At 49.7% G+C, this 24,951-nt stretch overlaps 1 protein-coding gene across 1 annotated transcript; it reads left to right on the top strand.

Moving 5' to 3' along the window:
• Positions 1 to 4,071: 4,071 nt before the first annotated feature.
• On the top strand, positions 4,072 to 23,427 carry LOC144736503 (uncharacterized). Its single transcript, XM_078619048.1, has 2 exons — positions 4,072 to 4,211; positions 17,160 to 23,427. Exons 1-2 carry the CDS (start codon positions 4,130 to 4,132, stop codon positions 18,608 to 18,610), a joined length of 1,533 nt encoding a protein of 510 aa, XP_078475174.1. The 5' UTR covers positions 4,072 to 4,129; the 3' UTR covers positions 18,611 to 23,427.
• The last annotated feature ends 1,524 nt before the right edge of the window (positions 23,428 to 24,951 follow it).

Below are 24,951 nucleotides of genomic sequence, written 5' to 3'. Positions count from 1 at the left end.
CAGTGCTGGCTTGGATCAGTCACTGACCAATACTCGTTTAGAGTGGTACCAGTTCCATTTGGTTATTGACCATTACTCATCCAGACCGGCTCATGCCCAGGACTCTCTTTGATGGGTCGCTGACCGGCGCTACTGCTCATTTGTTGATTTGTGTTTACTTTTATGAAAGGCAAGTCCCTTCATGGTCCATCCTGGTCGCTGCTCATCTTGGTACCAGTGTTAGGGCCGCTATTTATTGAGACCAGTCTCGATGGGGCTTGGCCCTCTTTGGAACTCGCCCTAATTTGCCGTAGCTAACTTAAGAACCAGTCAACAATTTAGAACCAATTAACATTAAAATAGACTCTTACCTTAGGACCGATACATTTTTCGAGCCTGTCCTCATTAGGCCAGTCTGTGTGTGTGTGAGGGCCTCCCTGCCATCCAGGTTTTGCCTTATTTCGGAGGAGCCCGGAACGAGTCAACACAAAGACCACACTTCAGTCAGGCGAGTTCCTCGCTACTATCGGCAGTCGTCTCTCCCTCCACATCAGAGACCTCTACCTCGGTCGGTTCTTTTAAATTAAGCCTAAACACGTGCTTTTATCTCCGACTGATTCTATTTCATGGGTAACGTGATATATATTGTAACCAGCTTTTTTGTTTTTTTATAGCAGTAGCTTCCCTGAGCACCAATGCTAGTTGCCTACGTTTCCATATTGGTTTATCTTCGGTTTTTATTGTGATTGGGGTTTTACTGGTGTGTCGGTGTTTTATTTTTATATATATTTTTACCTCTGAGATTACCAATTTGAAAGGCGCTGTATGAAACTGAGTTTATTATAACATTTTTATTATTCATCCACTCTACTCCTCCTAGACTCCTCCTCCTCACACTGTCACCCACTCACTCTGTTCCTCAATAACGTTTTTCCTCTTCCTCACCCTGCTCCTCCTCCGTTCTGTTTCTCCGATGTCACTTACTCACCCTCCTCACTCACCACCTACTCTCTTACTCGGCTGCCTCTGTCACTCACCCTCATCCTCACTCCTCACCCTCCTACTCACTCTGTTCCTCCTCACTCCTCATCCTCATCCTCCTACTCACTCTGTTTCTCACCCCCTTCCTCACCCTGTTCCTCAACGTCTTTCCCCATCTCTCCCAATCCGTTTACCACATCACTCGGTCAGAGTTGTGATTTGTACAATGACGAAGATGATGATCCTAACGAAGAATGGTTGTAGAGTTTACTGGTATGAATTAAGACCAGCTATGAAGTTAACTGGTCCTAATTAAGGTGGGAAAGCTTTCCCACCTGATGACGGACGCTTGTGTTGTGCCCGAAACGTCGTGATTTATTTAATTTTATACCGACGTTAATTGGTCATCATGAAGACGCGGCGGTGGCTTGATATTAACTACCTCACTTGGTATGCAGCAGGTCGTGGATTCTTCCCCGACCCTTACACTTGTACATTTGGAGTTTGCACGTTCTCCCTGTGGTCGCGTGGATTTTTCTCCAGGTCCTCCGGTTCTAAACACGCGTTTAGAGCATTTGGCTGCCGCTATAAATTGTCCACATGATAATGAGAAACCACTTAATTGGGCAGGTCGCTTTTGAAAAAGAGCTGTAAAGCTCAGTGGACCTTTCCTCGTAAAATAGAAGCAGTTTTTCTATATATATATTTTAAGACTGGTTATGAAGTTAACTGGTTCCAATTAATATTTATATATTAAATTAACTGCTTACAATTAAGACTTGTTATGAAGTTAACTGGTTCTAATTAAGATTTATCTATGAAATTAACTGCTTACAATTAAGACTGGTTATAAAGTTAACGGCTCATTATGCCTGGTTCGAAAGTTAACAGCTCCCAATGAAGACTGCTTCTAACGAGGAATGGTCTCGATGGATACTGGTCTGGATTAATCAGAATATTTATGTAGACTGGAGGAGAATTCCGATGAGATCTGAGGCTCTTTTTAGCAGATGTCCAGTAAGGGCACAGGGTCAGAAAGTTACATAAAGTTCCAACAACAAACTCCAAAATGACGATAGGAGTGCAAAGGTAAGCAAGTCACTAAAATCTAATTAAATAAAGACCTACATATGTCTCAAACATATGTAGGGTATTTCTTGACAAGGTAGGAAACTGAAAATTTGAACAAATGAACCTTTGGGCGGGACCCCCGTTACCCATAAGCCCCCGGCTCTCGCATAAACATCAAATTATAATGTAAACAACAACTTTCCTCTTTTTCACCAATGGGGTTGAAGGATGGTGGCACGTGTTGTCTTGTTAAGCTATGTCGCCTTTACAACTGAAACTACTTACCTGCAGTACCTCAATTTAAATACACTGTCGAAAAAAAAATTGCACCCCTCTGTCAATCATCGTGTTTCTCAGTGTGGATTTGTGAACACACTTTGTAAACAGTACTTAAAATAGTATGCGTTGTTCAGATTGTAACAAGCGTTTATACCAATGTTACTCTACAGAGTAGTGGGTCGCCGCTGCTCTTATCTGCATTGATACGAACGGTACGTGGGGACTACGGCTTAACCACAAAAAAAACCTATCTGCACAGATGCATACGGACAAGAGAAGTATTATCAAACAGGAGGAATTAACGGTGCAATGCATCTCATTTGTTAAATATCTGCAGGTAATAGGATTGTCATCGATTGATCCTGGCGGCAGACATTGTTAGGTCACAAATAATAATGAAAATAAGAGAGCAGTTTCACTGTATTGTGCATACCGTGATGACAAATAGAGGACTCAAGTCGTGTAGGCAGTTTGAGCAGCTTTGGATAAGACTTATGATCATGCCCATACTCGAGCATGCAGTGCATTCGCTTGTTCAGCTGCTCTGCGCATTCGTCCTCGCTGCTGCGCATGGACACGACACGACAACAGAATGATCCGCGCCAGGTGGGTCGCGGTGTTTATGTGCGCGGAGTCGCCACAAATAAATAAGTGAATTACGATTTTGACTTCCGTTTATTCGGGACCCCGGGGTCCCGCCATAAGGTTCATTTGTAGCTTTTCGGACACAAACATCAGGAACAATCTGAAAATCCGCGATTTTTCATTTGAAGGCCCCCAACTCTCGATTTTTATTGCCCCATAAACATGTGTGTGCGTAACATTCAGAAACCGTTCAAAATATAAGATTGGGTTTTTTTTTCGTTTGATGGAGCGTTCGACGGCAAATACAATTAAAGCGACAACTACTGTTCTCTCTTTAATTGTTTTTGAGATATCACGGGTTAAATCGGTTTTGTACAAATAATATGCATTGTATGATGTTCAAATCTGAATAATTGGAAAACGGTAAAAGATAGAAGCTTCCCCTCATAGAGTATTAAGTTCATAGAGTTTTGTTCTTTCTAATAAAATAACAATATTAAAATTTTACGTTTTCCAATGGGTACGTCTTTAAATATGAGAAGTTGAATCAAGTCGTCAACAATATTTTTATGGAAAAACACCAATGTTTGGGTAGGTTGTTAGTGTCTGATCGTAGATAAAAATTGTAAAAAATCATATCAGGTTAATTATTATATTTGAAAACTTTTGCCTGGCGAAGACAATCTTCATGAACCAGTATATATAAAGTATATCAGTACAAATTGCATAAGTACATAAATTCCTGCATATTTTTCAACACTAAATGCAAGCTTGGACAAGGCAGCAAAACAACAGCAACAACAACAGTCCCACACCACACCAAGACAACAACGCACGGTAGTCCCTCACTAAAGTTGCACATTAACATTGAACTATTGATACTACGTGGGTAAATACTGGCCCTGACCTCTATTTGCTTTGTCGCTGTACTTTTATCACAATGCAATTTCATACAGCCTCATTCACACAGTTGTATCGCAAACAACGCAATGTACGGTATTGGGCAGCCTATACACATTAGAACGGGCCACAAGACCTTAAACCCAACGACCCTGTGAACATGATTAGGGTTAGGGTAGGGGAATAAATACAATTGACGATGTCAGTCTGATGATGTAGCCAGCTCGTTACGACGGCCTGAGTCACCGTCTCGCCCTCGTTCTGTCTGCAGGTCGCCCCCCACCACCTCCTCCAGCTCCTCCTGCTCATCATTATCCCCATCAGCGTCTCCACTATGACTGAGGCTACACTGGGCCACCCGTTCGCCGTGGTGCAGAGAATCTACTACCCGTGCGTGTGCGCAATCGGCATTCCCGGTGAGGATTGTGCTGCCGCTTCACCGTCCTAGAATCTCAGCCAGATCCACATCAACGCTGCTGCTACTATCGCTATCCTAGAGTCTCAACTAGATCTGCAGTAACGCTGCTGCTGCCACCATCCTACAATCTCAGCCAGATCCGCAGGAACGCTGCTGCTGCTATCACTATCCTCAAATCTCCGGAATAATGCTACTGCTGTGCTGTACAGAGTGGAACTACGCGGCGGACGTCCAGAATAATGAACACCTCATTCGAGACCCAAACATCGTCGCACCCCCGCACCTCCTCCTGGCTTTGAAATCCGCTGGTGGAACCATCAACCGCATCACGACATTGACAGGCCGATGCGCAGCTGTCCTGCATTAAGGGGAAATTAAAGGCACAGTCACAGTGATGCGTGCGATCGTGGCCTTGCAACTCACACTGTTAGACCGTATAGTAAACCCCTATAGACCCACAAGGACACATAGACTTACAGGGACACGTAGAGGCGCCCATCGTGGGTGTGATTTTTATTCCTCATTAGGAGAGGTTTAATAATTTGTATTTATCTGTAGCTTTTCACGACTAACATCTCGATTCATAATTAGTTTCCTGTTGGGTTAGATTGTAGTGGAGGTATTATGCCAATGTATAACTGCAGTCCATTCTCCTGTAACGCTGCTTGCAGTTTTTAGAACACAAATTAGATATAAAGCGATGAATGTATTAGGGAACACATTTTTTTTATAACGCGGATGCGAATTGGATATAATGCGATAGAGCAAACGGAACTACGTCGCGCGAGTCGGAATAAGGGGTCGTACGGCGTAGCATCACGCAAGGCATCGGGATACTTCTGGATGCTTAGAGATGACATCTACCTGCCTCAGTCTTCGTTCAGCCTGCGTACGAATCTCGCGTGTTATCATGGACTGTGCTTTAGCCCTTTATTATAGACTAGCTTTACTACCCGGCTTCGCCCGGGACTTGGATTCTTGTCTTGGATTAATACACGGCCTATGCGGAGGTTGGGGGGGGGGTGCGTGACGTCAGCAGGCACACTGCGTGATGTCAGCAGGCGCACTGCGTGACGTCAGCAGGCACACTGCGTGACGTCAGCAGGCACACTGCGTGACGTCAGCAGGCACACTGCGTAATGCTACCGCGTGCGGGTGACATCACAGATTTGACGTCACCACTCACTTGCCGTGCAAAATATATCCATTATGGCGCCCCCCCCCCCCAAAATACAAAAATATATTTTTATACTTTTTACATTGTGTACAGTCTGGAAGCTACCCACATGCCAAGTTTCAAGTTTGTTGCATGTTGGGAAGTATGCTAAACATTTCGAACAGCCACACATATTCACAAATTTCCATTACATATGTAATAAAAGACTTGACCACGATATCTGGCTCAGTGTCCTTTATTCGGTCCGTACTGCGTCCCCACACGGCTGTCTCTCTTATTCTCTCTGTGCTGGTTCCGATGTCACTCCAGTCCACATCAGCAGCCCCGCTGCTGTTCTTGTCGCTCTTGCAGCCCCACAGCAGCTCCGCTGCTGTACTCTCACACAGCTCCCTTGGCTGTTCCTGCTGCAGCTCTGACGGCCTCGTGCTGTCTCGCCTTCTCGTCGCTCCTGCGACTCCTGGCAGCCACCCCGCTGCTCCTCACACACAGCCTTACTGCCTATCTCTATCTGCAGCTTTACACCTCCCAGTAGCTCCCTACTGTTCCCAGGGTTGGCTCCCGCTTCTGACGGTGCCCCCTCGGCTCGTACGCCCGCGTGGCCCCACACCTTTCCATTCACACCCCGACTGCCTTCTCCTTCCGGTTTACCCGCTTAAGGACCCCCTACCTTTCACCCACGTCACCTGGCTCCGCCTCCTCGTGACGTCACATCCGGAAGGTCGCTTTCGCCCGCATTACACCACCCTCCCCCATAGAAAAAACCCAGCCGACCTCGGCTGAACAACACCAAAGCGTAATGCGGTGAACCGACCTTCCCCCTTAAAGGACACTAAGCATGCAATATAACAACAAGAACAACACACAAGTAACATCGACGAACGTACGAAAGCATGCGATAAATACGACGGCAAGAACAAGAACAATAACAACATACAATCAACGAAACGTAAGCGATTTGGAACGAGTGCGGGTCGCCGGCCCGTCCCGGACGGTCGGCGGCCCACTTGTAGAACGGGGACGCGATGGAACACGAGAAATGACAGGGGGTAATTCCCCTGCTGCGATTGGAAGTCCACCGACATCTCGTGTCCCTGACGAATCAGTCTTGGTCATATTCGGCGAATGCGCCTGCAGCGGGGTCGGAAGGGTCGCCGGGCTTGAAGGTCCCGCAGCCTTGGCAGGCGCCCTCCGAGCAGGCCCACTCCTCCCCCGCGGTGTCACGGTCGGCCTGTCTGGAACAGGTACGACAGGCGCTCTAGCAAGATCAATGGACGCAGGCGGGGAAGAGTCAGAGTCAGCAGCAACAGACCCCGGCAAGGCAACATTGGGAGATGACGCATCACGTAGGGGAGCAACATATGGTTTCAACCGCGACGTATGAACAAACCAACGGCGAGAACCAAACTGAACGCGCGCCGACTGCGGATTGGGAACCGCAATGAGGCGCACAGGACCATGCCAAGGTTTGTGCAATTTAGGAGAGGTCCCCGGCCGCACCTGCGGGCAATGGAGCCAGGCCAGGTCTCCCACCTTCCAGGGGCACTCCCCCTCAGACCGCCGAGCATACCGCTCGTTCCGGGCCTGGGCTTTGGCCGTAGCCACGCGGGCGTTTTCCCGCGCCTCCGTAACCCGGCGAACCGTGTCCTGAATGTATTCAGGGAGTGGTTTACGAGGTCCCTTCACCCCAGTACCCAATTGCACATCCACCGGAGGCACGTTTTCCCGACCATACATAAGGTAAAACGGCGAATATCCTGTAGCCGCATGGGGCGTCATCCTGTACGCCGAAAGCACCCCGGGGATGTGCAGATCCCAATCCGATTGCTGCTCACTCACAGTATGGCAAAGCATGGCAGACAATGTCCTGTTCAGCCGCTCAACCATACCATCCGTCTGCGGATGGTATGGAGATGTCCGTATCTTCTTAGTCCCAAGGCCTGCGCACACTTCAGCCAACAATTTAGAAGAGAAATTTCGGCCCTGGTCCGTGAGGAGTCTCTCCGGCGCCCCCTTGTCCATAATGTACCCAAACAAAAAGGCGTCGGTGATGGCCGCGGCCGACTGATCGGGCAACGGCCAGGCCATCGGCCAACGGGAGAGATACTCGACCCCTACCAGCAAATATTTATTTCCCCTCGCCGATGGTGGGAAGGGTCCCAATATGTCCAGTGCCACCAATTCATTGACTCGAGACACCTGAATCGACTGGAGAGGCGGCACGTAAGGATGTTTAGGCGGCTTACGCCGGGCGCATTCAGGGCACGCGCGCACGTGCCCTACGACATCTGTCGCCATGCCGTGCCAAAAATAATGACGTTGTAACGTCAACAAGGTCTTCTGCACCCCTAAATGCAATAGTGTGTCACAATGGAGAGTTCTAATCAACTCAAATCGCAAGGACGTTGGTACCACCACACGCCAGCTTTCCTGGAACCTTTCTTGCCACATAAGCAGACCATCTCGGAGAGCGGTTCGCGGCCCCACAGCCGAACTCGGACTCCCCTTGTCCCTCATAGACCGCTTCCGCATGGACAACAACGACTCGTCCATCATCTGTTCCCGAATCCAGACAGACCGCGGCAGATTCAAAACCCCATCAGTCGGTCCCGGTTCCATCGGAGTATCCGACTTCCCGACGGCCAACGTGAGCGGCTGAGAGGGGTTGAGAATCGGCAAACACCTATGCGTCCCCGATGCACATTTACAAGGGGCGCGCCCTGGTAATCTGGAAAGTGCGTCAGCGTTCGCATGGCGCACTCCCTTCCGATGTTGAATTTGGAAGGAAAACTCCTGCAGCGTGTCCAACCAACGTGCCCACTGTCCCGATGGCTGGTCCATTTTAAGTGCATATTGCAAGGCCGCATGATCCGTACGCACAATAAAAGAACGACCGTAAAGGTACGGTCGAAATTGCCGTAGGAAAAAAACAACCGCCAAAAGTTCTCTACGAGTGACACAGTAGCGTGTTTCCGCAGGCGACAAGACTCGGCTACCATACGCCACGACGCGCTCTACGCCCCCTTTAGACTGTGATAATACCGCCCCAATACCTGTGTCACTCGCGTCCGTATCTAGAATGAAAGGGCGATCAAAATCGGGATAATCCAATGTCGGGGCCGTAGCCAATAGATCGCGCAGACTCCGAAAGGCCGCCTCTTCCGGCTCTCCCCAAACAAATTTCCGTCCTTTACCCGTAAGGAGATGCAAGGGCCTCGCAATCGTCGCAAACCCCGGCACAAATCTTCGGTAATACGAGGCAAATCCCAAAAACCGTCGAACATCCCCCACAGAGGCCGGAGTCGGCCAATCCCGGACACACGCCGTCTTTTCCGGATCCGTGGACACCCCCTCGGCACTCACAATGTGCCCCAAATAACGGACGGACCGTTGCAGTAGGTGGCATTTCTTTGGTTTGAATTTCAAATTGGCAGAGCGCATCCTCGTGAACACTGTCTCCAGCCGCGTTAAATGTTCCTCAAATGTGCGGCTGAACACAATAATATCGTCCAAATATATAAGACACGTCTCCCACTGCAACCCCGTCAAAACGAGCTCCATCAATCTTTGAAACGTAGCAGGGGCCGCATTCAATCCCATCGGGAGGCAGTTGAATTGAAATAACCCCTGCGGCGTACGGAATGCGGTTTTCTCCCGTGAGGACTCGTCAAGGGGAAGCTGCCAAAATCCCGAAGAGAGGTCCAGTGTGGAAAAGAACTTAGCCCCCGACAATGCGTCAAGGGAGTCGTCCATACGCGGCAGGGGGTACGCATCTGCCACCGATATCTTATTCAATTTCCGGAAATCGACACAAAATCTCAAGTTGCCATCCTTTTTCTTAACCAAGACCACAGGAGCGCCCCATGGGCTGTTAGATGGCGATATAATGTCCGCAGCCAACATGTCTTCCACCGCCCCCCGAACGTGTTCTCGCTCCGCTGGACTCATCCGATGCGAATTTAACCGAATAGGGGCAGCGTCGCCCGTCTCAATGTGATGGGAAAGCAAGGATGTGCGTCCCAAATCCAAATCGTCGGAGCTGAATACATCCGAATACGTCAGCAACAATTTACGCAGCGCATCACGTTGCCCCACGGACAGGGAAGAATTTTCGTCACATAAGGTAGCGATCCAACGATTGTCCGAACTCCTTGGCTCGGAAACACCAGCGACCACTCCTCGGCGATGCGGACAATCGTGCGTCGCAAACGTCGTAGTGGCATGTGCCACAACCGTACCGGCCGGAACACGGATGTTTTCCACCCCCGCATTAAGCACCTGTAAAACCGGTAATTGATCCGGCCGGACGATGGTCTGTGCCCCAACTAACGCCAATCCCGTTGTTATCGTGGCGGATGGTGACAACAAGACCCCTAATGCTCCTAGCCGATTGGGCAGGGGCTTCCGATACCGCAAGGGTATAAGCATCTGTGAACCAGGTGGGATGTCCACAGATGCGACGGACAGCGCCTGCACCTGTACGGCCGAAGCAGGTCGCCCCCAGGGCGACGGCAGAAACGAGATTCGACGGCCCCCCGGCAATTCAATACAATTCTCATTGATTTTAATCAAAATGGGCATCTTAGCCAAAAAATCCGTGCCTAGTAAGCAAGGAACCGCCAAAGATCTCGATATTAACACAACGCCCGAAGCCGACACATCCCCTATAGATATCTTAGCATCCACCTGGCCCACAATCCCCATACTACCCCCGTTTGCAGCGACGCAAGACCCATAAACCGGACGCACAGCCCCCGGCGGAATGCCCAACAGATGGAAAATGACATCCGATATAATAGTCGCAGACGCTCCCGAGTCGACCAAAATGCGCACGTCCACACCTTGTATGGCCCCCGGTACAGTGGACGAACCCGTAGCGGCCGCGACAACTCTCCGTGCCAATTTGCGCCACTGCGTAACTGAATGACAAGGCCCCGTCGATGGCCTTTCTTTAACAACAATAGGATCGCGCAACACAGGTGGTGGGTGAGGTGTAAAGCCTTGCCGAGTGTCTGGTGCGTGCCGACATGCCTGTTTCGGAGGTTCCTTGGTCGGCTTGTCCGGTGTTGTGGGCTCCTGCTGCGGCGGACCCGGGAAGCGGGCCCAGCAATCTCTGGCGTAATGGCCCCTACGGCCGCAGCGGAAGCAATCGGCCTCGTTGCGCCGAAGCGCAGGTCCTGCGTCCCGGCGGCCCCGTCCCGATGGCGTAGCGCGCGGCCCCGGCCTTCCGCGTCCCGGCCATGGAGAGGAGGCAGCCGTCAGCTCCTGTGGACCCCGCTCATCCGGCACATAGATCGCCTTTGTGGGGTCCCACCCCATCGCGCCTCCTTCCTTGACGGGCCCACCCGTCCATGCCGCCACTTGCTTCCAGCGACGGAGATTAAACTGCGCGTCCAGACACTTTGCTGCCGCCCGGGACGTGAGCTTCTCATGCCCACACACAGGCATGGGGATCCCCAGATCCCGAGACAGCTCCAGCATTTTTCCCAATATGAGGGGCTCGAGCAGATCCTGTGGCGTGTCAGGATATGCTGCCATGGCCAGCTCCAACACCGCACCCCTGAACGCCACGGGCGATTCTTCGGGTGCTCGTTGTCGTTGAGCGAATCGCCGATGCGCGTCGTCAGGTGGCTCATAGGCGTCGGCCATTTCCTCAAAAACTCCACATAACGTCTTCTTCTTATCGGCCGTTATGGAACGGAAAAATCGCACAGATTCGTCGTCCAGTAGAGTCGGCAACACTTCCAAGGCCTCCGCATCGGTCCATCTTGCTGAACGAACCGCCGCCAAAAATCGGCAGGCGAAAGCGCTCCAATCGCCCCCGATAGAGAATTCCTTAACCGTAGTAAGGTGGCGACTCCGACTCCTCTTCACGCCGTCTTCCAATGATGGTTGTTGTGGAGGTAAATTCAAAATGGCGTCGGCCCGCGGCGTGGCCAAGATGGCGGTTTGGCGCCGCGGAGCGCGCAAGATGGCGTCTTCTTGCCGCGTGGCCAATGGCGGCGGCAGGGCAGGCAACGTGGCGGCCCGTGGGGCACCTTCTCGTTCCATCGTCGTCCTTGGCGTAACGAGATGACACAGATGCGCCAGGACGTCCTTGAGTGTCTCCAGTTGTTCTGCCACCTGTTGCCATCTTTGCTCAGCGTCCGATGTTGTTGACGGACCCGCCATCGCGCCGACATCTTCCACGCCCGTCCCCGTGCTCGCCTCAGCAGGGCTCTCCTCCACCACCCCAGCAAAATCCGTGGTCGGAGGGAATTCGTCGTCGTCGGACGAAGAAGCCGATGCTGGCGCCGGGGGAATTTTCTTCCTTACTTGCTTAGACATGCCGTTTCACTTCTGACACCAGTGTAATAAAAGACTTGACCACGATATCTGGCTCAGTGTCCTTTATTCGGTCCGTACTGCGTCCCCACACGGCTGTCTCTCTTATTCTCTCTGTGCTGGTTCCGATGTCACTCCAGTCCACATCAGCAGCCCCGCTGCTGTTCTTGTCGCTCTTGCAGCCCCACAGCAGCTCCGCTGCTGTACTCTCACACAGCTCCCTTGGCTGTTCCTGCTGCAGCTCTGACGGCCTCGTGCTGTCTCGCCTTCTCGTCGCTCCTGCGACTCCTGGCAGCCACCCCGCTGCTCCTCACACACAGCCTTACTGCCTATCTCTATCTGCAGCTTTACACCTCCCAGTAGCTCCCTACTGTTCCCAGGGTTGGCTCCCGCTTCTGACGGTGCCCCCTCGGCTCGTACGCCCGCGTGGCCCCACACCTTTCCATTCACACCCCGACTGCCTTCTCCTTCCGGTTTACCCGCTTAAGGACCCCCTACCTTTCACCCACGTCACCTGGCTCCGCCTCCTCGTGACGTCACATCCGGAAGGTCGCTTTCGCCCGCATTACACATATATAGATTAATGATTATAACGTTATTTCTCTAAACGTGGTGTTCTTCAGGAACGCAACTACTACCGCCATGTTATAGGAAAACACGACTCCGGTTTTGCTGGTGAACCAAACCAATTGGCATATTTAGAATCGTGCGTTTAGAGTATTTGGCTACTATAAATTTCCACACGTTGAAAAGCCACTTTGTTGAGCTATCATTTGTGGACAGGTCGCTTCTGAAAAAAGAGCTACATAGCTCAGTGGGCCTTACCTGGTAAAATAAATAAAAAATCGTTTAGTATAGAAAATAGAAAATACAGTAGACTCTTGATTATCCGCATGTGGTTTATCCGATTTGTGGATTATCCTGGCACCTGAGATTTTTGACATGAAGCAATAATTGGCATAGAGATCCGTGGAAAATGGAAATTTATTTGTAATTTTTCGCGATTTTTTATTATCCGCGGCTGTCCTCCCCATCAAGCACGGATAATGGAGAGTCTATTGCAGTTTAGTTCTTAGTTTAAATATTTTCTAAAAGGAATTTATATAGCTCCTTATCTAAGGTGCTTTACAAAGCATTAACAATGGTACAAAATATTAATGTAATGGTGGAGATGAGGCGAATGAAATAGATTAGAGGAAGCAATGGGGGAAAATCTGTGATGCGTGAATTGGGTGAAAACAAAATCGATGACAGTATATGATGGATTGAATGAATGAATGGGGAATGAGAGATAGCCACATATATACACAGTAAAACCTCGTTATTTCGGTACTTGATCATTCGTAATTGGGGATAATTCAGCATGGCTCCGCCTTCGGCCTATATATACAGAATTAGTCATTCACCGTGAGCCGAATTTCCATACCGAATGGTTCAATTTTGACATAAACGTGGAGTGATGCTGCACGCCACAACCAAAACAATGACTCGTTCTGGTGGCGGCGTGCGTGGTGAGCATTAGTGCAGACCTGTTGCTTTGGACTTTACCTTGTTTGTGCACTCTGTCCAAGCCAACCCTCTAAGAATTGCAGTCTCCACCTACATCAAGAAGTAATTGAAAGGGACTGAAGTATAAATCCCTTAGACTGCGAGACAAAGCCAAAGATTTGCATAGAATTGGTGCAGGTGTATCAATGCGTATAGTGTGTGATGAGTTTGACATAAAATAGAGCACCTTTTACCACATCCAGAAAGGCCGGGAGAAGATTAGGAAGCATGCCTTAACCTTGGAGGTTAAGTGCATACTAAGTGCAGTAAGCCCCACTCCACAACCTCTGTCACCTATCACATGGAACCTACCACATCCTCTTTCACTGGTAGTGCTGGTTACTTATGGTAAGTGTAACTTTTTTTGGAAAACAAATTTTGAAAAAAATAAATTTTGGGACAGGATTCACTGGGGAGTACCATTGTACATAATTCGGAATATTGTATAATTCGGCAAGGCCAGAGTCCCATATGTGTAACATTTACAAGGGTTTACTGTAATAGATATTTGCCCACGATGTGACAACGTGATTTGAGTGGTCCTGCAGCCGGGTAGTTACAAATCGGCATGACGCCCATACGATGACGATCTAATCCAGGGGTCCTCAAACTACGGCCCGCGGGCCACATGAGGCCCACCAAGGGCATTTATCCGGCCAATGGTCACTAATTGGGCTGCGCTTGTGAGCACTCATTGGGCTGCGGTGGTGGGCACTGATTGGGCTGCGGTGGCGAGCACTGATTTGGCTGCGCTGGTGAGCACTGATTGAGCCGCGGCGGTGGGCACTGATTGAGCTGCGGCAGTGGGCACCCATTGGGCTGCGCTGGTGAATGGTTCAATGGGCCAATTGACTGGACTTGCCCCCCAGGCCTAAGGCTGCCAGCCCTCCCCTGGCTGCGCTTGACTGGCTCTCCCTCCCTCAGCTCCCTCACTTGCCCCTCGGTTCCACTTCCAGTGATATTCCTGTGTGCTGAGTAAATGAGAGAGGGGTAATACCAGAGTGATCTCTGATCTCTGGAGGGGCTGCCTGCTGTTTTCCCGTGCTGGTCAGTGACAGACAGCCGAGGAGTAGGAAACCCAATTTAAATCACAGTAAGTGCATTTATATTTTGATTGCTATTCAATTATATGAGGTTATATGTTGTATGTTGTGTAAGCCCCGGTTCATACTGTTGCGATCTCTGAGCAGTGCGAGTTCAGCCATATGCTTGTATGGCTGAACTTGCATTAGATTCGGAAGAAAAAAGGCACATGTGCCTTCTTTTTTCCTGCAGTTGAATCGGATCGCATGGGTATTCTCCCCCATGCGATCCGATTCCTATGCGAGTTCGCAGATCGCACTGCGATCTGTGAACAAAACTGCAGGTGTAATTAACTTTTTAATGGCACCCGCACCAGTGTGAGCCTGGGGTAAAAGCGGAGTTCCCCCAATCAGACTGCATTGATGGGCAGTGCAGTTTGTATGTCTCTGTGTGGGCAAAGTTATTGCTGGTATATTGTTTTTGTAGCGCTGTATATATATTGGTATTTTACTAATAGCAATTTTGACTCCCTAGGAAACAATGATGTCAAGAAAGAGAAAAATTGACTCGGAGTGTAGGATATTCAAAAAACAGTGGACTTATGATTACTTTTTCATGTAGTACAAGGAAAGAGCTGTGTGTCTGATATGCCAGAATATAGTGTCTGTGTTCAAAGAATACAATTTACGTCGACACTATGAAACTCAACATGAAGATAAATATCATTGTTTGATCGGAGAAGTGAGAAAAGATAAAATATTAAAACTGAAAAATACATTAACAACTCAGCAAAATACTTTTGTGAAGCAGAAGCAGCTAATTATTTCATCACTGCGAGTAAGTTTTCAAGTTGCCAAGCTAATAGTGTGCAATGGCAGACCATTCGTTGAGGGAAAATTTGTTAAAGAATGCCTTCTTTCTGTTGCCAAAGAGATGTGTCCAGAGAAGGCCGATTTATTTAGTACAGTGAGTCTTTCAGGACCTACAATTACACGGAGGATTGAAGAAATGGGAGACCATTTCCATCAGCATTTGCAAAACTCCACAAAAAAACTTTCCTATTTTTCCTTGGCACTCGACGAAAGCAATGATGTTCGTGATTCTGCACAACTTCTAATTTTTATTCGTGGGACGAATGACTATTTAGAAGTCACAGAAGAGCTTGCTGCACTGCAAAGCATCAAAGGAACAACTACAGGAGAGGATATCTATGAAAAGGTTTGCCAAACTGTGAATCGTTTGGAGCTGAACTGGGCTAAACTAGCCAGTGTGACAACTGATGGTGCTCCTAGCATGGTGGGGTCTAAGAAAGGAGTAATTGCTCGCATTAACCAAGAGATGGACAAACATAACCATTCTCATCCAATAGCCATACACTGCCTCATCCACCAACAAGCACTGTGTAGTAAATCACTGAAGTGGGACTCTGTTAACTTCATTAGAGCTCATGCACTTAACCACAGACAATTTCAGGAATTTCTGTCTGAGCTAAATGTTGACTATGAAGATGTTCTGTACCACACAGAAGTCCGTTGGCTGAGTCGAGGGAGAGTTTTGAAACGTTTCTATGACTTACTTCCACAGATTACAGCTTTTCTGTTTTCAAAAAACAAAGAAGTACCAGAGCTCAATGATGCAGAATTGAAATGGCACCTTGCCTTTCTGACAGATGTAACAGAGCTACTCAACAGTTTCAATGTGCAACTTCAAGGAAAGGGGAAGCTCATCTGTGATATGCAATCACATGTCAAAGCATTTGAAGTAAAATTAGGCCTCCTCATCAAACAAGTGAAGGAGGAAAACTTCTGCCATCTCCCCACAACTCAAAATCTGTTAGCGGAAAAACCATTGGTTGCATTCCCAAACAAAACATGTGTGGATTCACTGGAAAAATTGCAAAAGGAGTTCCAATTTAGATTTAAAGAGCTTCATCTCCATGAACAGAACATACAGCTTTTCCGTAACCCATTTTCTATTGACATTGAAAATGTGGATACAATTTACCAAATGGAACTGGCTGAACTGCAGAATTGTGACTCTCTGAAAGACGCATTCAAGTCAAGCAGCCTTCATAATTTCTATGCATTTCTCCCCTCTGAGACATATCCTCATCTCAGGAACCATGCACTCAAAATGGCAACCATCTTTGGCAGCGCTTATGTCTGTGAACAAACTTTTTCCAGAATGAAACATTTGAATTCTCCAACCAGATCTAGACTAACGGATGCACACTTGCATCACTTGTTACGACTAGCAGTGACAAATATGGAACCGGACATTGACCATCTCATTAGCCAAAATCAGGCCCATAGTTTCCATTGAAATACTGGCAAGTTTGTTGATTTAACTTTACTTGTTCTTCATTTTAAATATTGTATTTGTTCCCGTTTTGTTTCTTCACTTCAAAATAAGATATATGCAGTGTGCATAGGAATTTGTTTATAGTTTTTTTTAACTATAGTCCGGCCCTCCAACGGTCTGAGGGACAGTGAACTGGCCCCCTGTTTAAAAAGTTTGAGGACCCCTGATCTAATCAAACGGGAGAAACTCAGTCATGAATCAGGTTTCAGAACCCATTTCCATGACTGGCCATTTTCTCAAACCTGGCGCCGTGCCAACGTAAAAATCTTTGCAAACAAAATAGAAAAAACGGGGTTAGTTGGTGGGAGCTGTTCCCGCGGGAAATGGCCAAGGGGAAGGTGGGGTTCTGGAGACCTAGGGGAGGGGCTGTGGGGGAAAAAGATGTGAGGGGCGCGGGGCCACAGGTGCAGAAGAGGCGGGGCTAAGGGGAGGGCATGATCCTTGTGTAGGTGGAGAGAACGCTGACCATCTCACCCCCACTGAACCCGCACCTCCCCCCCCCGCCCTTCTCCCCAGCCAACCTGCTCACCACGCTTACCCTCGCCCGGCGCTCCTGCGGCCTATCCAAGGTGACGCGCACGTACCTCGTGGCCCTGTCGGTGGCCGACAGCCTGACTCTCGTCTGGCTGGGTGTGGTGGACCTCACGCTGCTGTGGCTGCAGCCCGAGCCCTTCTGGGGCGCCTACCCGTGGTGCGGCCTCGTCACGGTGCTCGAGTATGGCGCCATGTTCTCCTCCATCTGGATTATCGTGGCCTTCACCATCGAGCGCTTCCTCTCCGTGGCCCGGCCTGCAGGGTCGGGTCCCAGGCCCACGGCTGCGGCGAGTAGGGGTGGTGGCGGCGCCGGTGGCTTCTGTGGTGGCGCCACGACTCGGAGCCGCTCGCGGGCGGCGCTCTACGTGACGCTGGCCGTGTTCGCCGCTTCCTACGCCTTCGCCGTGCCGGGGTTCTGGCTCAATATCACAGAGGTCCAGAACGTCACGGCGGTGCGCGGCAACGTCACGGGGGTGCACGACGACAACGTCGCGGAGGCGGGAAACAACTTGACTGATGTTCGAAACGTCACCGCCTTCCGGGACGTTGCAGAGGTTCACAATGTGATGGAGGTCTGGAGTGACGTCACCGAGGTCCAGAACGTCACAGAGGTGAGAAAAGGTGGCGCCACGGAGGCCTGGAACGATGTACCGGAAGTCCAGGGAAACCTCAAGTCAGTCCGGACCAACGTCGGAGAGGTTTGGAATGGCGTCGTGAAGGTCCGCAACGCCACGGAGGTCCAAAACAATGTCACAACGGTCCAAAAGGGCATTGTGGAGGTCCAGAACATCACAGAGGTCTGGGGCAACATCACACAAGTCTGGAACGACGGAACGCCAGAGATGATAGCAATAGGCGGGAAGAAAATGTTGGAATCTTCTCTCCCGACACGGTCGATGTCATCATCCTCATCGTCATGGCCACCACCGCCGCCAGAAACGAGGCAATCTCAGCGCTGCCACCACAACGTCAGCCCCTATGCGGAGGCCATCGTGTGGGCCCACACGCTGGCTTCGGGCGCCGTGCCCTTTGCGCTGGTGCTGATCCTGAATGGCACAGTGGTGTGGCGCCTGCGCTCCCAGGCGTTCTCGGGGCCCCAGGGCCCCCTGCGGGCCAAGACGCGCCGCTCCGTGGCCATCCTCCTGGCCGTGTCGCTGGCCTTCGTGGGTCTCTCGCTGCCACGCTTCGTCACCTACTGCCTCCTCCGCACGATGGGGCCCGAGTGGGCACGGGACCGCAACGACTTCACACGGCCGCTCAATGTGGCGGCCGACGTTGCCATCATGTTGCATCTGGCCAACTCGGCTGTCAACTGCTTCCTGTACTGCCTGGCGAGCGCGGCCTTCCGCGCCGAGCTTGTGGCCTTGTTGGCCTGCAGGGGCTGCGCGAGGGGGAGCGGCAGGAAGGCCGTGGGGGCGCGTGCGCTCCGCTGAGTGGGGGCGCGTGTGTGCGTGTGTTTGTGCGTGCGTGTGTCCGTGCGTGTGTGTGTAATAGGCAGAGGGAGTGTAATGGTTAGCGTGCTGCGCTTACGGACCCAGCGACCCGAGTTCGATTCCCGCTCACAGCCATGAACACCGGTGATGATTATCTGAACCGGTACTTGGTGCGATGTGTAAAAACATCGCCACTGGGGAGACAAAGGCAGTCGGGCGTGGTGGTGGCCACCCACCCCCTCGTGTGCCGTGTCGGCCTTCATAGGTTCTCGCTAACAGCACTTGACCCAACAGTCTGTTAAGGCTTATTACCAGCTCCGATTTGACAGTGGAGGTCTCACTTTGAATCAGTTGGGTAGCATGTGTGGTAGCTACCCCGCCTGACGCTCCGCACGAAGCTCCGGGTCTTCTCAGCTACAGTTATGCCCTTCCTTCTCTATGCTTGCGAAATGTGGACCCCTCTGATTGGGCATCTGTGACGGTTTAAGACATTCAGCCTGACCCTGCCTTCAATCCATCCTGGGTTTAACCAGACTGGATTCCGTGAGCTCACAGATCCTTGACAGACCTGGATACAGTACCGTACGTGAGCTGCTCCAGCAGGCGAGGCTGCATTGGCTGGGTAATGTAGCCCGCATGGCCAGCCACCGCATACCTAAGCAGCTTCTGTTTTACCGGAAAGAGGAGTGATGTGGTTCAGGAGGATGTGGAGCTGTGTGGACTTGTCGATGACTGCTACCAGCGGTATCAAGATCGGCCTCAATGGTGGAGGCTCGTGCATGATGCTACTGGGTAGTTGGAGGAAGTCGCCCTCCAGCAACAGCGAAGGGCAGAGGAGCGATGCTCACAACAACTAGCGGAGCGACTAAAACGTAGCAAGATGACACAGTGGGGAGCATAGTTGGTGCATCTGCCAGTCATTTCAGTCATCTTATACCACCTGGGTCTTTCTCATGTTCTGCCAGCGAGCCTTCCACACTTAATGTGATGGCCTCGAAGTGCACCTAGCCTGGCACATGCGCTGTGGTGAAATCACCTTCACTCTGTCCATCCATCCATCAATGCATCTGTATGTGGCTCTGTCCGTCTGTCAATGTATCTGTCGGTTCATGCATTTGTCCGTGCTGTCCATCTGGTTGACCGAGGTTTTCATATGCCTGTCTGTCTGTCTTTCAGTCTGTCTGTCTGTGTCGATCTATCCATGTATCTGTCATTTAAACCATATGTCTGTGTGTCGATCTGTCTGAACGAGTCTCTGTCTCTGTCCATATGTTAGTGCTGTCTGCCTGTCCACTGCTTTATCCGATCTGTCTATCCTGATGCTCATTGGGTTGTGTCTTATAAGGGTAGATCTTAAAATTAGTTTTTTGTCATTAAACATCTTATTTTGTCAAGAAGAGATGTCTTTGTTAGTTGCAGTGTGAACGTGTTCGCCAGAGGGCACGATATTTGTTGTCTAGAGGAGCGGGGAGGCACAGGGAGCAGGAGGGGGAGGCACGTGGTTCTCACGCCGTGCTGCGAGCCAGCGCTGTGGGGGCGATGCCGCTCGACCTCTCCAGGATCTACGCACGCGGCATCATCACTGCCGAGCTGTTCCCTGCTGTCCCCTTACCCACCGTGGGTGCTGCTCCACACTCCGACCGGCAACGGGGTGGCGCTATTACGCTACAGCCCCCTGCCTCTAACAAAATACAGAGATCCCCCGTATCTTCCCTATAAACGTAATTGTTCGTCTGTCTGTTTGTCTGTGTGTGGACGAAACTTGCGAAGGATTTGGCTCGCCATAAGCCCCGTGGTGATCCAGCGCTATTCCATTTTCGCATCCGTCAACTTAAAAGTAGTTAGATTAACAATTTTGTGCTATTTACTATTATTTATTTCCTTACGCCGCTCAGCGCACGCCAAAGCACGCATTTGTGCATTCGCGACAAAGCTGACAGGGGTTGCCCCTAGTAACGCACACGCTTTCATTGGGAGGGGGGTAAAAATTATCTTTCGCGTAAAAAATGCACAACAAATCAACACAACGCTGACGTAAATTCTTCGAAGTGTCATGTCCTCTTCTCCTCACCCTAATATGTGCACTTACTACTATAGGGTCGGTAGATACTAATACTATAGCGCTTAGATACTATTATTGTAGAGCGGACGGGGGGATGGTGGGGGGATAGCGGCCCAGCCCCCAGCCTGCCAAGGTGCCACCTCGGCCGGCTGGGTAATCTAGGCGAGGCCGGGGGCTCTGCACGCGACTAGGCCTCACGATGGCACTGTGTCAAGTTCGTAGTTTGTGCTATAGAGTCGATATATACTGCGATGGAGTCAGCATGTACTACTTTAGTGATAGCAGATACAACCACAGTCGGTATGCACTGCTGTAGTCATAGCAGGTACCACCACAGTCGGTATGCACTGCTGTAGTGATAGTAGATAATGCTATCGAGTTGGTAGATACGACTATAGAGTTAGTAGATACCACTACAGTCAGTAAATACTGCTACAGTCAGTAGATACTACTACGGTGAGTAGCTACTAGAGTCAGTGGATACCACTATAGAGTGAGTAGATACTGCTATAGAGTTAGTAGTTACTACTATAGTCAGTAGATACTACTATAGAGTCAGCAGATACTACTATACAGTTAGTAGTTACTACTATATAGAGTCGGTAGACACTACTGTAGTCAGTAGATACTACTATAGAGTCAGTTGATACTACAATAGAGTCGGTAGACACTACCGTAGAGTCAGCAGATACTACTACGGTCAGTAGTTGCTACAGCCAGTAAATACTACTACACAGTCAGTAGCTACTACTGGCTCAGTAGATACTACTGTACAGTCAGTAGATACAACTACAGAGTCAATAGATACTACTTACTCTGTTGTATGTAGGATGTGTAGGTATATATACCTACGCGGGGGTAAAGATATTTTTGAGGGGGTGGGTCGACAATTTTCGGAAACCTTTTATTTTAACTATTTACCCCACACTTTCTATAACTTTTTGGACTTCTGTAAGCTTCTTATAATTCTGTTGGTGAAGAAATGGACAAATGGCCCACCGGGCTTTCACAATAGCTTAGTATCTGTGTATGTATATGTAAGGTTTTTAAGATAAGTTTGGAAATATATATTTTCGCCCGGGAAACGCCGGGTACTTCCCGCTAGTAAGCTTTTATTTTACGTGTCATGAACTTATTTCGCTCCGCACGTAGCCAACCGTGCTAATTGGGGGTGCGAAACAGGCTATTGGGGCAAGTGCTGTTCGCGAGTCGTACCTATGAACGGCACACGAGGGGGTGGGTGGCCAGCACCACGCCGGGCCGCCTTTGTCTCCCCAACGGCGATGTTTACTACACACCGCGCCAGGTACTCATTTGCGGCTGAGTCGACCTAGGGGAGGCCTAGGACCGGTTCAGATAATTGTTACTGGTGTTGGCCGTGAGCGGGAATCGAACTCGGGTCACACCCACACCAACCGAGAACATCGCGACCCGAACATTGATGAACACACCCACACAAAGACAAAGATCCCCCGTATAGCCTGAACAGATTGTTGGGGCAAGTTCCGTTCACAAAACGCCATCAAGGCCGGCACGACACACGAGTAGTGGGTGCCCAGCACCACGCCCGGCCGTCTTTGTCTCCCTAGAGGAGGCACAGGACACACCCACACACACGGAGAACATCCCGACACGAACACTGACAAAAACAACCGCCATTCGCCACCAAGTGGCGGTGACGTCACCACGATGCTTGTGCCAGGCTAGGTGCAGTTTAAGTGGTAGGAAGAGTAGAGTTGGGCCAATGGGAAGCGGAGAGAGAGGGATTTATGAACGGGGGGAGTTGGTTACAGGTGGCGAGATGTTAACTACCTCGCCTGGTATGCAGGAGGTCGTGAGTTCGATCCCGATCCCGACCCTGACGCCTGTTGCTGTATATTTGGAGTTTGCGTGTCTCTCTCATCATCATCACGGTGGCTAGGATATGTTAACTTCCTCGCCTGGTATGAAGGAGGTCCGTGGGTTCGATCCCGACCCTGACGCCTGTTGCTGTGTATTTGGAGTTTGCGGTCTCTCTCTCTCCTCGTGAATCGCGTGGATTTTTCTCCGGGTCATCCGAGTTTCCCTCCACATTTAAAAAAACAGCACTCGTTTAGAGTATTTGGCTGCTACTATACATTGGTGAGTTAATCCTCTTCATCCCCTATGGGACATCAGGTCCACGTGATGGTAAGCCGCTGCGTCGAGCTGTCATTTATTATCTCCAGGTCGCTTATGAAAAAGAGCTACATTGCTCAGTGAGGCCTCAACTTGGTAAAATAAAAAATGTTTTAATACTCTTTGGTTCTTTCGGTAAAGGTATAAACTAAATCACGACGTTTCGGGCGCAACACAGCAGACCATGCTTTCCCACCTGATGACGGACGTTTGTGTTGCGCCCGAAACGTCGTGATTTATTTTCTTTTCTACCCACGTGACTTTACCGAAAGAACCAAAGAGTATGGATCCCTGCAGTCACGAAAGCTTCAAATCAAGATAAAAAAAAGTTTTCAACCTCGACAGCGGTGGCGATGTCTCTCAAACTTTGTTTGGGCTCGCAGACCACTCAGCCGAGGCAAACACAGCACACCACTACCCCTGGCGACAAAACGCATTCACTTATCTCTCTCTCTAAACGGTGGTACAATAATACAAAGTGATGCATGTTAACCGGGACACACACACATTTGTGGTTATTATCTATTCTGTGTTTTTGTTTTGGCGGAGTTTGGGGGGGGAGGAGGGGCGGGCGGGCTTGGACGGCACATTTATTAATTTACTTTTTGTCGTTTACAATGAAGATTACATTTAAATTAATTATATGCACCAGCGATTAATAATTTCGTAATGTGAGCGAACCCCTCCCTGCCCCTCCCCCGAATGTCGTCGCTAACCCCCCGCCTATGGCTTTAGTGGCGAGGTGCATTTCGATGTTAGGTTTACGGGTAAGTTAATCGGGGTAGTTTACCTCACTTGGCACTGTTTAAATGTGATATCACGAGTGAAATATGAATAAACGTCGGAAACTAAAGATGTAATCAATATTGTCATTATTAGACCTCCTTTGTCAGTACCAAAATATAATAATAGGGGTTTCCCCCCCTTTTTCCTGGCAACAAAACTGAAACCTTTTTGCAAGGGATCATGTCTGCATTAACCACAATACTTGTGGTCACAATGCTTGCAGTTAATGCACACACATATTTACAACTTGTCAAAATGCTGTTGATGCACACACATATTTACAACTTGTCAAAATGCTGTTAATGCACACATGATCCCTTGTAAAAAGGTTTCAGTTTTGTTGCCAGAAAAAAGGGGGGACACCCCCTATTTATGAATATTGTCATTGTTTCCGGATCAACCCGAGTTTGCATATCAGCAGCCCTTGCAGGCGACCCTCGTGAGGAGCGTCGCGATCCGGGGACTCCGCTCTGAGAGGCACCGCTGGGCAGGGCGGTCCAGAACTCTTGTGACCACCACGGCGGCTATGAGATGTTCACTCCCTCGCCTGGTATACAGGAGGTCGTGGGTTCGACCCCGACCCTGACGCCCGCTGCTGTGTATTTGGAGTTTGCGTGTCTCTCTCTGTCATCTCTCCCCGTGGTCGCGTGGATTGTTCTCCGGGTCTTCCGGGTTTTCCCTCTGTTTAGAATTGACGCGTTTTGGTTGTTTGGCTGCTGTTGTCCACCTCCACGTGATGGTGGTGGTGGTGGTGGTGATGTTAAGCCGCCAATTCGTTGAGTTGTCACTTGTGATAGCCAGGTCGCTTCACTGGGCCTTGCCTGGTAGAATACAAAACATGTTTCAAGTTTAGCTTCACAGGTTTACTTCTCTAAAACGTAATTTGTTAAGTAAGGGTTATTTACAACGGAAATGAATATGCATGTGTGGGGTCAATAACTATGGATCACCCTGCACAGTAAGTCTGAGCATTGCTTATTGCGGCACCCTTACGGGTCGAGTCCGTCACGAATACGCAACAATCACGCGTCCTCAGCTCTTTGGAGCAACACTGTTTTAAGCCTCCATGTATGGATATTGAACTTCTTTCGCACCAGCGAACGTAGCCACCAACGGTGCCAATGGGAGGCGCGGGGGAAAGCACAGCAAACTAAACACAACAGCAAGCAGTTCTAAAGCAATGAGTTCGTCAATCTAGACCAGGGGTTGGGGAACCTTTTTTCTGCCAAGGGCCATTTGGATATTTATATAACATCATTCGCTGGCCATACAAAATTATCAACTTTAAAATATGCCTGTTATATTTGGTCAAACATTTAATTAACTCGTCCCTAAT

Source organism: Lampetra planeri, chromosome 61, assembly GCF_965212315.1.
Source record: "Lampetra planeri chromosome 61, kcLamPlan1.2.h2, whole genome shotgun sequence".
Lineage (NCBI taxonomy): Eukaryota > Metazoa > Chordata > Hyperoartia > Petromyzontiformes > Petromyzontidae > Lampetra > Lampetra planeri.
This window is presented reverse-complemented; position numbering and strand designations above follow the sequence as displayed.

Bases quoted from the DNA above. Each gene is read 5' to 3' on its own strand.
- LOC144736503 (XM_078619048.1), top strand. From the start codon at position 4,130: ATGACTGAGGCTACACTGGGCCACCCGTTCGCCGTGGTGCAGAGAATC. The intron at 4,212-17,159 runs GTGAGGATTGTG...CCTTCTCCCCAG, and splicing joins GTGCGCAATCGGCATTCCCG to CCAACCTGCTCACCACGCTT.